The 15,897-nt window shown below is 50.6% G+C and overlaps 1 protein-coding gene across 1 annotated transcript in view; it reads right to left on the bottom strand.

The window, feature by feature from the left end:
- The window catches only part of CSMD2 (CUB and Sushi multiple domains 2), a 268,001-nt gene that overhangs the window by 116,771 nt on the left and 135,333 nt on the right, over positions 1 to 15,897 (bottom strand). The window contains exons 19-22 of the mRNA XM_037061417.1: positions 12,429 to 12,631; positions 7,216 to 7,401; positions 6,948 to 7,139; positions 2,255 to 2,393 (exon numbers count right to left, since the gene is read on the bottom strand). Coding sequence (XP_036917312.1) covers positions 2,255 to 2,393; positions 6,948 to 7,139; positions 7,216 to 7,401; positions 12,429 to 12,631 — 720 coding nt within the window. The remainder of the gene's footprint in view (positions 1 to 2,254; positions 2,394 to 6,947; positions 7,140 to 7,215; positions 7,402 to 12,428; positions 12,632 to 15,897) is intronic.

Raw genomic sequence — 15,897 nt, 5'->3', positions numbered from 1 at the left:
AATGGACATGAAGATAACACAGCCAAGTCTGAGGTCTGTACAGGCGTACGGGGCCACACAACACAAAGTTCCTAGGGGGGCGAAGATGAAGCTTTTGTAGGGGCCCCACTCGAGCTGGGTCCAGGGAGATGAAAAGACCCCCCATGGTGGGACACAGAAGGGAAAGGAGTCGCCGTGAAGGGAGAAGCAGAGGCAAAGTCACAAGGGCAAGGCATTGTCTTGGACACTGCTAGGGCTTCAGTCTGGCTGGAGCTCGGGGACGAGGACCGGTGGCGGCTGGAATGCAGCGGGGGGCCAATGGAGAGGTCGGCAGGGGCCAGATCTCAGAATGAAACTCAAAAGTTCGGACTTTACCAGGAAGAAGGAGGCACTGAGGACTTTAAAGTAAAGGATCTGTTTGCTGTTTCTTTGTTTTTAAAGTAAATGTAATTTATACACCATGAAAGGATCATCTCTTAAGTGTATCACTCTGCCAGTTTGTTTATCTATGTAATGTACTGAATTTATCAGGGTGACATTGGTTCATACTTTACCAATTTTGACATATGCAGAGCAAGACCCAGAAAACTTCCGCCATCCCAAGTTCCCAGGTGCCCCTTCCCAGTCAGTCTTCCCCACCGCCAGAAACCACCACTGAACAGATTTGTTTTAATCACCACTCGTTAGTTTTGCCGACCTCAAAACTCTATATACATGGAATCATACATTATGTTCTTTTTTGTGTGTCTGTCTTCCTTGGTTCAGTGATGTTTTTGAGACTTGTCCGCATCGCATGTATCAGTAGTGTATTCCTGATTGCTGAGAAGTATTATCATACATTGAAATGGAAAATAGGGTGGTTACTGCAGCATTTTTTTCATGGGACAAGATCGTTCTGCCAGCTAGCTAAAGAAGAGATTGGCATGAAAGGCAGATCGGGGCAGAGAACCAGTTAGGAGACTACAGTAGTCACTGAGACAGGAAATAACAGGGCTTCAGTCAAGGTAGTAGCTGGGAAGATGGACAAAAGGGGAAGATACATGGAGTGTAAAGGCAGCCAGAGCTCCACGCCTTGGTCACTCCTAGAGGAAGCAGTGAAGGCAGACGATGGTGCAAATCCCCAGTGTTCAGAGTAGAGCTCGTCTGGGGAGAATATGCCGCCGTGTTACAGCCGAGGCTCCCGCAGCCCCAGACAGAGACACTCAGCAGTTGGAGACAGGAGCCTGCAGCTCGGGAGGGAGTCTGGGCGGGTGGTAGGAACGAGTTCTTGGTTTATGAGAGGAAAGTCACGGGAGTGGATGCACTTGTCCAGGAAGGAGGTGTGGATAAGAAGAGAAAAGGCCGGAGTTATTGTCCAGCCAAGGAAAAGCGGGGTGACACGGAAGCAGCCAATCACAGAAGGTATAGAACCAGAGCAGGCTGGGGTGGGGCGAGTGGAGCTTCATAAAACCCAAGGGGAAGAAGCAGGGTAGGGGTGCAGGGAGCGATCACGAGGATAAAACATGGGAAGTCCCGTTTTATTTAGCAACCAGTTTGCCGGTGTCTTTAATCAGAGGAGTTAAGTACATTTATACTGCGGAAGCCGAGAACAGCTTCCAACGGTTTTGGAGTGAACAGAGGAGAGGAAGGAGAGAAAGCAGAGACCATTCCTGGGAAGAGCTTGCCTCTAGAAGAAATAAAGGAGAGCCCTGGCCAGGTAGTGCAGTTGATTTGAGTGTCGTCCCGATACACCAAGGTAGCGGGCTTATCCCAGGTTGGGGCACACACAAGAAGCAACCAATGAATGCGTAGATAAGTGGACCAATAAGTTGATGTTTCTCTCCCTCTCTCTAAAAGTCAATAAATAAAAATAATTAAAAGGAATAAAGGGGATAGTGGGGGAGCTCCTGAGAAAAACCGGAGCCTGTTCGTAGACTGGTGAGCGTGCTGGAAGGGGCGCGTGAGAGCAGAGGAGGAAAAGCAGGAGGGCAGAAGACGGGAATCCGGAAAGGCCCCACTCCTGAACCTTAACCTCCGGAGGTTAAAAAAAATTATAACAGCCAGTTCATAAGTTAAGTAAGATTAAATAAGAACATATGTGAAACCACTGAGCACTGTAGTGGGCACTGAGAGACGCTCCGTAAATGCCAGCATCTCTCCTCTTTGGGACTCCGACACCTCCCACGGACGGAGAGCTCTGCTCCAGCAGACCTGTGCATACTCACCTAGAGACCCATGTCTGAAACCCACAGCTGCTCTGACCCCTTGGTCTCCCACCCGGGGGAAAGGTACATACATGTTAAATACCAGGGCGATGACGTAGTCTGGTGAGACGGTCACTTTCCAGTCACACTCCTTGCCTGGTGGGTAGGGTTCTGGGTAATTTGGGGACAAGATGACTCCTGAAGGTCCCGTCAGGTCTCCCCCACAGGGAGCTGAGGAGAGAAGACGACAAGGGTAAGACTGTTCCCTTTCCCGGGTCATAGTTGAATGGGCATTCATAGGCATGACAGGAAGGATTGAGTCTGACACACCTAAGTTAACACTTGGCTCTGGAGGCCAGGGGTGGGGCGTGGCGAGTATGTGGTTGTACCCCCACGAGACAGACATGTTTTGGCACCAGAGGCAGGGACTGCACAACACTGTTGCAATCAGTCATGTACTGACTGCCACTGAATCGCTCCTTTCGAAGTGACTAATTTTATGCTATGTGAGTTTCACCTCAAAGAATTATTCAAAACCCAAATCCCTGGCTCTGCCAGTTCCTGGCTGTGTGACCTTAGAGAGCTGACCTAACCCCTCTGGACCTACCTCAGTGCCCTTCTACTGCGAAAGGAGACAGTCCCTCCTTCATGGGGTGGCTGCGAAGGTTTTGGAGATGTCTGTTAAAGCACTTGGCATGCTGTAAGCAGTCAATACCTGGAGACATCATGCATCTTTGAGACACATGGAAAACCTGGTCTCCTCCCACTCCCTCACATCCACATTCCAGGGGAGCATTGTGGGTATTTACCAAGAGTTCTGGTCCAGTAGAGGTCAGGAGAAGTGGCAGTCATTATCAAGGTCACCAGCCAAGCGTGCCAGCCTCCTACACTGCTGGCACTCTTGGTGCCTGAGTGGGGGCTGCAGGTACCCCTCAATTTTCCCAAAGACCTTGTCCAAGGGATTGGATGCCTTAGTGGTAAGGAGGTACTACAAATACACAATTAGTCCATGGTGGTCTCCCTCCCCTGAGACGACAGGCCTTCCCAGCTGGCAAGGAGAGAGAAGGCAGCCAGGGATATAGCCAGCTGCTCACTCAGAGTCCCTCAGGGCCTCCAGATCCTGAATCAGGTTCTGCAGTAATTGGCTGGGTTATTGCACTGTAGCATGAAGGTTTGACAAAGTGGAGGAAAAGACGGCCAAGACTATAAATATGGCTACACACAACACACCATCGGTGACTGGCAGTGAAGCAGGCAAACAGTGAGCCCTCAGGAGCGCAGAGAGCTGTTTGAGAGGCCCAGACAATCCAAAACTGGACCTGAGGTAGGAGCCAAGGGTGCGTCCTAGAAGACTGAAGCGAACAGCAGCCGCTCGCTCGTCACAGAGCTGGGCTTCGCCGCCGCACGGTGCAGCGGAGCAGTGCTCACAGGGCTGGACCAACCCCCAGCAGGCTTTCTTTAAAAAATGGTAGGTCTTCAAGCCAGGCCATAAAAGCCCCGGCATGGTTGAACATAAAACCTGAGTGGTCATAAGTAGTGTGTGTTTTTTTTTCCTGTGGAAAATATATCTCTAATACCGACTTGAGTACCAGGAACACTCAAGTGGGCTCCCGTTAAATGTCAGACGTGTGAGCTGCAGCGTTTTAGATACTGTATCTCCTTTCAGTCTCCTAGCAACTTGGTGAGCCGGGGGTTACCTTTCCTGATTTAGAAAGGAGGAACTGAGGCTCAGAGAGGTCACGTCACTCGCCCAGAATCACTCTGAGACCCAAACCCGCACGTGTCCGGCTCTGAAGCCTGTGGTTTCCCCATCCTTCTCCACCCCCTTGGAACCGCTGATGGCAGTGGGAGTAGAGAGGAGCGTCCCTCCCCACAGGCCAGCAGTGGACAGCCCCGGGTACAAGAGCTTCTGTGGATGAGGCTGGTTCCCTGAGTCAGGTCTGCCCTGCATCTCACTTGCTTCTTCTCCACTGAGCCTTCCCTAGAGAAGGCGGTTGGGTGAGTGAGACAGACCAGAGGCCTGCGTGACCAGCATGACTCTGCCCTCCCCAAAGCCAGACTGTACTGCCCAGCCCAGGGCCAGAGACTGGCCCTGCCCAGAAACACGGTGTGACACAGTCAGTGAGAGGGGGAAACCCTTGTCACGTTGGCTGCCCCGCTCCCTGGGGGTCTTCCCAAGGGGGCACAGTGATGCATCCATTCAGGCTACCAGATCTGGGCTTCCTTCACAGCTCAGGGGTGCCTTCCCTTATGTTTGCCACAGGTGGGGCGACCCTGGGGGCTCCTGAAACTGCTTTTTCTCCCCTTGCCAACCCCCAACCTTGGCTGATCATTCCAAGATGGCTGAGAAGTGGACAGGCTGTATGTACTAAGGAGTGAGAATTGTGAAAAAGACCATTGGTTTGGAAGGTATGCAGTCCTGGGTTCAAATTTTGACTATGCCACTTACTAGCTGTGAGTTTGGTCAAGTTACCCCACCTCTCTAAGCCTCCATTTCCTCACCTATGAAACAGAGAAGAATGACGATGATCATGGCTTCTAACATATGTAGTGTTTACTGTGAACCAGGGCCTAAATTGACGAGCTTCACAGTATTATCTCATTTAACCCCACGAGCCAGGTACCTTCATTTCCCTCATTGCACAGAGAGGAAAACAAGGCACAGAGAGAGGAAGTAATTTGTCCAAGGCCACACAGCTCATGTGGTAAAGCCAGATGGGAATCCAGGTGGCCGCAATCCAGAACCTGAGCTCTCATCTTGCCATACGGGGATGCTGTTTGTGATCACGTGGCTGCAATGTCCAGCCCAGGGCCTAGCATGGGGATGACTCTCAGTCAACACTTGTTTTCTTTCTTTGCTGCTTCCAATAAGGAAGGGGTGCCAAGGCCAATCAGGCCAGAGCAGGCAGCTGGCCAAGGGAGCTGGAAATTATGGGCTTGTCGCTGGGATTGCCAGGCTGTTTGAGAGAAGAGGTAAAGACACTCACTTTGCTGCCTGAGAAACGCTCCCCAGGCTCCAGGCTGCAGAGGAGTGGGTCACGAAAGCGGAACTAAACCCTTTGCCCTGCTTGCTGCCCATCTACTGCTCACCAGCTTAACACAGAGCAGCCTTCCTTCTCCACTCAGGATGGTCTTGCCTCAGGACCCGTGTTTCTGCAAGGTAAGCCTGCGGAATCGCCTCTGTCTAGGAGGCTGAATTTGGAAGGGAACCCAGAGATCATCTGATTCCTTCCAGAGCCTTCCCAGAACCCCCTTGATCAGAAGGAGTTCTGGGTAGGGGAAGGGAAGGGAATCCAAAAGCTCAAAAGAAGGAAACTGGGAAAGAAGGAAGGACAGAGGAAGGAAGAAGGGAAGGAGAGAAATGAGTATTTCTTGAGACTGGGGTTAGTTGCGTGCTCACCCCACAAGGCTATGAGGAAGTATATTTACTTTCACCTTACAGATGAGGAAACTGAGGCTCAGAGAGTTGAAGCAATTTTCCCACAGCCACCAAACTAGTAAGTGACAGAGCTGGGAACTAAGCTTGGATGTGTCCTTCACTACCCATACTCCTTCCGACATGTCACACCATGCGAGTGAGAACTGAGCTGACTCTGGAATGCAGATCTCACTGTCCTGTCCACTGTCCAGGCACCATGTCCCTGACACACACCCCCAGGGGACTCCTAGTAACCACTGAGGGACAGGATTCGGGGCCCATCCTCAGCGCCAGGCCTCGGAGCACGACCAGCAGAGGCGAGGGCGCGTATGTGGAAGGAGGTGCCGTGTGCGGCTGGGCGGGCCCCGCGGGAGCCCGGAAGTCCCCGAAGTCCCCACACCCGTCTCCAGCAGGGGCCCGTGTGGACGGGAGGAACAGGAAAGGCTCTGCCTTCAGACTGATCTGGGTTTCAGTCCTGGCTCTGTCCTGCCCTCGCTCTGTGATTCGGGGCGAGACACCCAAACCTGCCCACGTTGCAGGGAAGGTGCTCGTTACCGAGCGCTGCGGGGACAGCGAAATGAGGCTGCATAAAGAAGTGTCCAGGGTGCCGTCAGCCCACAGTGAGGACTCAGTGACTACTGGGTCCCTTTAACACCCACTGTTGACGCGGGAAATACATTCAGTATCTGGCCTGAGAAAAAGAGCCAAGCAGAAGTGAGCACCTGGAAGGTTTGCTTGCATCTCTCTTTCCTGTGCTCCTTGCCCTTCAATTTGGCCCCCTCTCCCAGTCTCAAGTTGCCGGGGAGCAGGATTATTCCGGCCCCACCCCTGCAAGCTACATGACCTTGGACATGTCTCGGAACCTCCAGTTCTTCATCTGTCACATGGAGAGATTTTTAAGACTAAAGGGTAGGTCTACAGAACCAAAACCCAGGTGACCCATAGTTTCCCTGGGAAGAGGAAGAACAGGGCTCCTTCCGTTATATGCCAAGCCTGTGGGTGTCCTTCTCGTGCTCTGGGTAATGGAAGGGTCACTATGGAACCTGCTGACCCCACTACCAATGTGACCCACTGTCCACGTCTAGCCTATACACCCGGAGCCAGGAGAAAAGGAGCAGACGTGCCTGGCTTAGAAACCTTCGGGATGTTTTGGAGAGTGAAGAATTGGTAGCCTGTGCAGCGTGACTGTGTGGACATGTGTGTGCACACTCACGCGTGTGCACATGCACACACAAAGCAAACTGAGTTTTCTGCAACTTTTCGCTGCTCAAGTCTCCTGGCCAGGCTCAAAATGCAGCTGCCACTTATGTGGAAAGGGGGGGGGTCTGGAGCACCCCAATGCTGGGACGAGAGGGCAGGGTTCGTACCAATGCACGTGGGGGGGCTGGGCTGCCAGAAGAACCTGTTCTCAATCTTCACACAGCTGATCTCCGCGCTTCCCTGCAGGGTGTAGCCAGGGTCACATTGGAACACTGTGGAGTCGCCAGCTTCCCAACTGTTGCCGCTCCGGCTCCCATTCTGTGGAACCCCAGGGTCATTGCAGGACGTGGCTGTGGACACTGGGACAAGAACACAGAAGAGAAAGTGGGGTTGCCTTGCCATCAGCAGGACATCCAGGCTCCCAGGGTTCATCACCCTCATAGACATCACGGTGGCCATCAGCAGCGCCACTGCCGTGATCTCCTTCGCCTCCCGACAGCGTCGTCCACTGTGACAACAGTGCCACCATCTCCGTTCTCACCACTGTTTCTGTCACTCCCTCCACCACCGCTGGGACCGCCACCCATTCTCCCAGCATCTTCACCACCACCGTCATCCCCACTGTGATAATCAGAGTCAAGCGTGATCACACTGCTGATTGCAGAGCTGAGTTCAGTTTGATCTAATGATACAAGACTGTTACACAGATAAGCTTTGCAATTCTGTCTAATGTAGGTAACGTGATCAGTATGAGGGAGTGACAGGATCATTCAATTTAAACTCCAAATTCAATCAGAAGGGGGTGCCGAGGAGTTTGGGGGCTGGCGGCCTGCGCGTTGAGCGGCACCGGCAAAGTTGCCTAGAATCATGGAGTTGGCGGAAAGCTGTTCTCTCTTGCACGGCAAACAACCAAAGGCTCGTCAGAGGGGAACCAAAGAAAAGCCTGATGTTTGCAATGAAGGAGAGGGTCAAGACAAACATAAGTAACAGAAGTATTAAAAATGGAAAAAAAAACCTCAGAAATTTGGCAGTTGTGTGCAGTCTGATACCCACTCAGTGCAGGACAAAGCAGATGTTTTCAAAGAGAAAGCCAAGTGAATGGCGGAAAGAGGAATAAATGCACGAATGAGTGAGTGAGAGGATGGATGAAGCATGAGAAGATGCACCAAAGGATGCGGTGCGAGAGGAAGTCCAGAGAGAGGCTCCCGAGGTGGCTGCGATGACCCCAGCCACCTCTCCAGCTCCCACCTGTGTCATCGTTCCCACATGGGTTGGCAGGCCCCAGAGACAGGCGGTTCTGGAGGCCACAGGGTCAATAACATTCATTTGTTTGGAGGGTCCGTTTTCCTTTAAATCTTTGGGGAAAATAACCTTTACACTCAAACAAGCGAAGTCATCATGGAGTGTACTGTAAAATTAGTATTAGCTCTTAAGCAAACACTGGAAGTCTCAAGGAGATTTTATGCTTCCTACAACCCTCCAGATCTTCCGGAAGTAGGTATTCACTCTCTTCGGCTATGGGGACCTGGGTGGAAAAGTTCCAGAAGCACCAGCCTAGGGCACTGCACACCCTCATATCACTAATTATTAACACCTGGGATTGTGGGGCTGAGCCTGCAGTTATGGAATCTAACCCCCTGTACCCAACATGACCCGCGACGTAAGCAACTAGCCCCACAGCCTGATCTGGCTCTACGGCTGTTCTTGTAAAGGCAGCTCTGTTGGGGCGCAGACACGCTCGTTGGTTTACATCTGGTCCGTGGCGGCTTCTGTGCTCCGGCAGAGCTGAGTTGTCGCGTCATACGGCCCACAGAGCCTGAAATATTTACTATCTGCTTTTTTTTTTTACAGAAAAAGCTTGCTGACTCTTGGAAGATGGTATCCTATCTCAAGTCCTCCCCTTTTGGACTTTAAAACTATCCTTTGCTTTTATCCAGTTTTCATTGTTAATACCATTGATGATCTGCTACCCCAGTGCTCCAGCCATAGTTGTAAAATCTCCTTCCAATGCTGCAGGCTCAGTCCCCTCCCCTATTGCTCCCAGGGCCCTTGCACGGCTGGTCCTCCGGCCTGGAATGACCCTGCCACAGACCTTTCTTATGCCAGCTCCATCCTGCATTCAGGTGTCGCTCCAACCTCACCTCTGCAGACAGATCTCATTGGTCACCTTTTCCTCTGGGCTCATCCTTAAACCGCCTTCCATCAATTTTACTACATTATCCCATTTTGTTCATTTTATAGCACAGTTTGTAGTCATCTTGCTAATTTATTTGTTGCTCTCTTTATTGTCTATCACTGATACATCTCTATGGAAACAGAGACCTTGGCTGTCTTGTTTCTAACTGTATCCCCAGGGCGTAGAACAGCACCCAGGTGCTCAGTAAAAACAGACTTGCCTTTCATCCCTAGCTTTTCAGTGCACTGAACATAGGTAAATGATTCCTTGGCCCGGGGTGGGGGGTGATGGAAAAAACCCTTGCTGTTCTGGCCACACTCAGAAAGATTATCTACGTGGGAAGCGACAGTGCAATGATTAAGAGCCTGGCTTTGGGAATCAGACACCAGGGTATTGATCCAGGTTAGATGACCTTGCACGAGAAACCTATCTGGGCCTCAGAGCCACCTTGGATTAATAAGGTGCCCAAATCTCAGGGTTCCTATGAGCATGACAAGAGGGAACACGGGAGAGGGCGTAGTATGGTGTCTGCCTCATGGATGGCAGACTGTGCTTTCCTCTCTGTTGGTGATCCCCTCACCTTTTTTGTTCTCTCTCTTTCTCTTTACTGCTCTTGAATTTGAGCTGCTTGGCACAGCCCCCAGGGAAAGGTTGGATCATGTGGTCCAGACAGGATGTTAGATGTTACGCAGTCATGTTTACTTAATAAAGCCAAGCTGGCACTAGTCCTCCCTGGCATTTCTGTAAATCCCCTGTCAAACACACACTACAAAGTTAACATGGGGCGAGCCATCCTCTCTTCCCTGGGGTCATCCTGGTATTTGCTAACCAGTGACAGCAACAGGGAAGGTGACCTTTCCTGAACCTCGGTTACACCCAGAACATTGGGCCAGGCTGTCACTGCCTTCCTGGGGTCCGGGCTAGGTAGCTTTGCCCAGGGTGGCTTGCCCTACCGAGGGAACCCTTGTAATGTGAGAAAACGATCCATTTATTTGTTAATGTCTTCACGTGCCAACTGTTCAGCAAGCAGCGAGTGGGCGGGCGCCTGCTGTCTGCGCTCCCTTTGGAGGGGTCCGGTTGGCAGGATGTGCCCCCCAGCCTCTAAGGCAGGGGAGTCAAACTCACTTTCACCGGGGGCGGTGTACATTGGCCCTTCACAGGGCCGAATGTAATTTCAACTGCTTAACAGTTAAGGAGTAGTTCCGTTCATACAGTCCTAAAATCATTTGGGCCCTTTGAAGGCAACCGCGAGGCTGATGTGGCCCCCGTGAAACGGAGTCTGCCACCCCTGCTCTAAGGACTTTCGGTGGGATGGCAGGTAGGTCGGCAGCTCCAACACAAAGCAGCGTCTGGAACTGACAATGGGCAAAAGAAGTGAAGTGCTGAAAGTGCCATTGTCCACGGCGCCTTATCCTGAGTGGGGCATTAAAAAGAAGTGGCCTCTGAGATGAACCTTGAAGGAGGAGGGGTATTCCCACGAGCTGGGCGATGTATGAGGACGCAGCTGACGCAGCAGGGGGAAGGCACGGCTCATCGGCGCGCCCAGGGACTCTGTCCCACGTGGTGATGCTGAGGACGGAGTGGAGGTCAGATAATGCAGCTCCACGGGGGGATTTGTCTGTATAATTACGGGCTTCAAAGCCAAACTCACTGGCTTGGGCAGAGTCAGAGAAAATACATGACTTTCTTAATTATTCACAGGACTCCTTCTCTCAGAGAGTGCACCCGGCCGTCTCCTCAGCATTCTACCTTCCTTGCTGCTGCAAGATCCTTCTACTGCTTCTTCCAGCAATTGGCAAAGTTTGTTTCAGAAAATGCTAGTTGCTTGCGATAACTTAGAAAAAAAGTCATCCGTGGCCAAATATATTTGGGGATGGTGACTTACCAGCACCTTCTGAATGTATCTGCATCCGCAAGCTGCCAAGTTTGGGGAGGTCCCAAATGACAGATCACCGCCTCGGGTCTGCCTCCACCTAAGCACCTTCCCAACAGGACTTGGTCGTGCAAACTTCCTTTTCCCACGATACCGATTGATAGGCCCTGGAACTCCAGCGAACAGATGTTGGGAGATGCTTATCTAAAGTGACTCCCTTGTCGTCCCATGCTGGAACCCTAATCTTAGACAAGTTCAGTGTTACTCAGTGGCCCCCAGGGACTCTCTCCATGGGTGCATGGGTGCCATGATTTCAAAGAAGAAGACCCCCAATGAACCCTGCAAGGAGCTATTCCTCACTAGGCTGGAAGCCTGCATTAGAGCTAAGTGGGCAAATTAATGAGTACCAAGGAACTTGATGCTGGAGACCCTCATCTGCCCCCCACACAGCTAAATGCTCATCGCTGTGGAGAAGATGGACCATAAAAGAGCTAGGAGCAGGGTCTGTAATCCCATCACAGCCACATGGGGACCAGAGATACCTCCAACCACCCTCAGCTGATACGCCAGCCGAGTGAGAACGTGGAGGCAAGGCCAGCACAGGTGCCACACAGACTCACTCCGGAATCACCATGGCAACCCCCCTCACACAGGCAGACAGTGGAGTAAGGAGATGGTAATGAAGACAGCTGCTGTATAATAAACATAAGCGCCAACTGAGGTGGAGTCACTTGTGCAGGGAGATGAGTGATGAGAGAGGCACTTCAGAGGAGATGAGCTGATGCATCACAGGAGAGGCAGGGCCAGTCATACAAATTATCTAATACTGAGACTTGATGTTTGAGCGCTGCCCATTTTGGGTAGCTCTTTGTCATGCTCCTCCATAATTGGCTATGGCAGTACATAATTAATTGAGTGTAGATCATTCACAGATGGCTTCCGGACCTTTACTAAACTAAGAGCCAGAGCGTGAGCCACGTCAGATCAGTTCTTCCAGAACCACACCCCAAACCACTGGCGCCTAGACCTCCTCTACGTCTCCCCCACGCTCCCGTGTTTCGGCCAGAGCGGACATACCTCCGCTTCAGAGCCCGCGATCCTGCCTCTGCACTGGGTCACAAGCTTCACACCAAGGATGCCTTTCTCTCCTTTTCATCTCATGGGGCTCCACCGTGCTCCCAAGCCCAGCTCAGTGGCAAGACCAACCGCAGGTCGCAGTTGACTGCTCCATGATTGAAATGCTGCCTTTTCTCCTGTAATTCGTCTTCAGGTGTGAGTCTGGGCACTATCTTTCCTGGAACACCTCCTTGGATGCGCCAAGATGAGCATCAGAGCTTATATTTCTTCTCCAGATACTTAGCAATTTTCACGTGAGTGTCTATCAACCTGCCTGTCTCCCCCACTCCGTGCACTGAGTGAGCACAGCACGTATATTTGACCAAGAGCTAACCTTGCATCAGGCACATAGCAGATGTTCAGTAAATACCATTACACGAGTGGGAAGATGAGGGGGAAGGAGGGGCTCCGGGGCAGAGGAAGGGAGGATGGTGCTGGGCAGCAGGACAAACGGAGAGGGGCTGGCGGAAGGCGGGCACAGACCTGAGAACTGAATGGCAAAGCCCTGCTTGCTGGTGAAGAAGTCGGTGCTGAACTGCAGGACGACCGAGTTGAAGGTGCTGTGCAGGTCCCTGGGCAGGGCCGGGCCGCTGAGCTCCTTCAGCAGGACCCCGCTCTCCACGGGCCCGTCCCAGATGCGCAGCACGTCGTGGACCTCCTCCGTGTCGAACACCAGGAAGTGCAGCCTGCACGGGGAGAGGGGGCAGCAGTCAGAGGGGGCTCAGCTGCTCTGTCCAGGGCTTCCGGTCAGGGAAGGCCACTGAAGACTTGCAGGAAAAGAGACCAGGCAGTGTCCAGTAGCATGCTTGTAATTCCCATGGAGCTTGCCCCGCCCACAGAGTCACTAGCAACGGGACAAGGGCGAGGGGTGTAGGTCTGAAGCATGTGTTCCTATCAGCTTCACGGTGCCATTGTCAAAGTCCACCTGCTCCTCAGCTCTACACGCCAGTCCCCGGGTCCCACTCCGCAGTCCCCGCCCACAATATTCTAGATTGTGACGGGGGTGCTGAGAAGGTCAGGTCTCGGTGGGATAAAGGGTATAGATAAAAACCACAAAATCAAAACTCCAGCAAGTTGTTTTGTGGATATTGATGAACTGATTCTGAAGTATAAACGGAGAGGCAGGAGACCTGGAACGGCCAACACAGCACTGAAAGGAAGTACAGGTGGAGGACCGACACTTTGTGATGGGAGGACACGCCACGAAGCTACAGTAATCAAGCTGCGTGGCATCGGCGAAGTAACAGACACACAGGTCACTGGGACAGAATAGAGAGCACAGAAATAGATGCACAGAAATACAGCCAATTGATCTTTGACAAAGGAGCAGAGGCAGTGCTGTGGAACCAAAACAATTTCTTCAGCAAGTAGTGCTGGAACAACAGGCCAAAATCTGAATCTAGATACAGACCTTACCCCCTCAATTAACCAAACAGATCACAGACCTACATGTAAACCTGTAACTAAAACTCCCAGATGATAACATGGGGGAAAACCTAGATGACCTTGGGTACGGTACGACTTGGTAGATACGACACCAAATACATGATCTCTGAGAAAACAACAGATAAGCTGGAAGGCATTAAAATTAAGAATTTCTGCTCTGCAAAAGATAACGCCAAGGGAATAAAGAGGAAGCCGCAGACTGGGAGAAAATGCCTGCAAAGGACACATCTGATAAGGGGCTGTTATCCAAAACATAAAAAGAACTCTTCAGACTCAACAATAGGAGAACAAACAACCCAATTAAAAAAAAAAGGCACAAAAGCTTTGCCAGACATGTCACCAAAGAAGATATGCAAATAGCAAATAAGCTTATAAAAAGATGCTCCACATCATATGTTACCAGGGAGATGCCAATTAAAGCAGCAATGAGGAACCACGACACACGTATTAGAAAAGCCCAAATCAGAAACACGGACACCAAATGCCAATGAGGGCTCTTGTTCGTGCTGGTGGGAATGTGAAACGATACCGCCACTTGGGAAGGTGGTCTGGCAGTTCGTTACAAACTAAACATACTTTTAACATACAATTAGCAATAATACTCCTTGGTATTAGTCAAATGAACTGAAAACTGTGTCCACACAAAAATGTGCACTTGGCTGTCTAGAAGGTTTTATTCCTCATTGCAAAACTTGGAAACAACCAAGATGTCCTCTAGTAAGTAAATGAACAAATACACTGTGGTACATCCAAATGGAATATTATTTGGCTCTAAAAAGAAATAAGCTATCAAGCCATGAAAAGGCATAGAGGGCACTTCGGTACACCTTGCCAAGTGAAAGAAGGCATTCTGAAAAGGCTACTCACTGCGTGATTCCAACTGTGTGGCCCTTGGAAAAGACAGAACTACAAGGGCAGTAAGAAGATCAGCCTAGGTGGTCCAGGGCCTGAGTGAGTGAGAGGGATGAATAGATGGAACACGAAGGATTTTTATGTAGTGGAAATACTCCTATGGTACTATAATGGTGAATACATGTTATTACACATGCGTGCAAATCTGCAGAATCTACAACACCAAGAGCAAACCCTCATGTAAACTATGGACTTCGGTTGATAATGACGTGTCAGGGCGGGCTGGTCAACTGTACTAAATGTCCCACTCTTGTGGGGATGTAGACAGCGGGGGAGGCTGTGCTTGTGGGAGGGCAGAGGGCATCTGGAAAATCTCTGTGTCTTCCTCTCCATTTAGCTGTGAACCTCTATCTGCTCTGAACCACAGTCTGACCCAGCTGTGGCGGGGGCAAGAGGGAGCCTACCCCTCGGTTTCCCCAGAGCAGAACTTGGGATATTAGCTGTGCACTGGCTTGCCCCAGCTAATCCCCAACAACCTGAGGAGGCAGGGCTCTCTGTGGGCAGGGTGCCCACTGGCCACAGAGCTCAGGAGGAATCGGAAATCTTCCAGAACAAAAAGGTGCTGACTGTCAAAGATGCCTTGGTTATGAGCCTGTGTGACTCTCTCTCTCCTAATCAGTTTGTATTATAGAATCATTTTAGACTTCCACAAAGGTTGCAAAGATAATACAGAGAATGCCTATAGACCCCTCACCTTTTCTCCCATTGTTAATATCTTATATTTCCCTGGTATTTTTGTCACAGCTAAGATACCAACCTTGGTACATGACTTTGAACTCAACTCCAGACTTTATCTGGTTTCTTCAGTTTCACCTTTTCTCCCGTTTTTCCACTGACATCCTTTTTCTATTCCAGGATCCAACCTCTTTTTAAAAACATTTTTTTAATTATAAAAATAAGACACGCTCCAGGCAGAAAAAGGCGAACAATATACAGACTTATTGAACTCTCAGTCTCTCGCCCACAAACTAATCTCTCTTCCAGAGCTTGCACTTGGCATTAGTGTTGGTGCACATCCCTCTTCTCTGTGCACTCAAACACGTTCTCCCTGCAAACAGAGCCAAGCTTTCATATCGCTTTTAAAATACCTTTCTTTCTTCACTTAATAGTATATTGTGGACATGCACATTTATTTTTTCTGCAGCAAAGTACATTGGTATGTGTCATTATTGTTTTGCTTTCTGAAACAGCAGATTTCTGTTACTATTTAAGTTGACTTGTAGAAATACTTTTTTGGGAGGTGACGAGGATATATTTTGAAAAGGTTGGTCCTGGTCAAGATCACAGTGTAGGCAGACATGGCTCGCCTCTTCGCACAACCACATCAAAATTACAACTAAAACATGTAACAACCATCACTCAGAACCATCAGAAATCAAGTTGAATGGAAGCCTGACAACTACAGAATTAAAGAAACCACGTCTATTCAGACCGGTAGGAGGGGTGTACAAGTAGAACCGGTTGGTCTCTCACCCATGTGTGGTGGATAAAAATCTGGGAGGGATAGTTCAGGAGTGAGCAGGCCCAGCTCCACACCAGGCCCCCAGTCCAGGGTTCCAGTGCGAGGAAATTCCCGCAGCTTCTGGCTGCAAAA

Source organism: Sturnira hondurensis, unplaced genomic scaffold (genome assembly GCF_014824575.4).
Source record: "Sturnira hondurensis isolate 20B ecotype Veracruz unplaced genomic scaffold, ASM1482457v3 Scaffold0013381, whole genome shotgun sequence".
Classification (NCBI taxonomy): domain Eukaryota; kingdom Metazoa; phylum Chordata; class Mammalia; order Chiroptera; family Phyllostomidae; genus Sturnira; species Sturnira hondurensis.
Note: the sequence above shows the minus strand (reverse complement) of the source record. Positions and strands in the feature narration are given on the sequence as shown.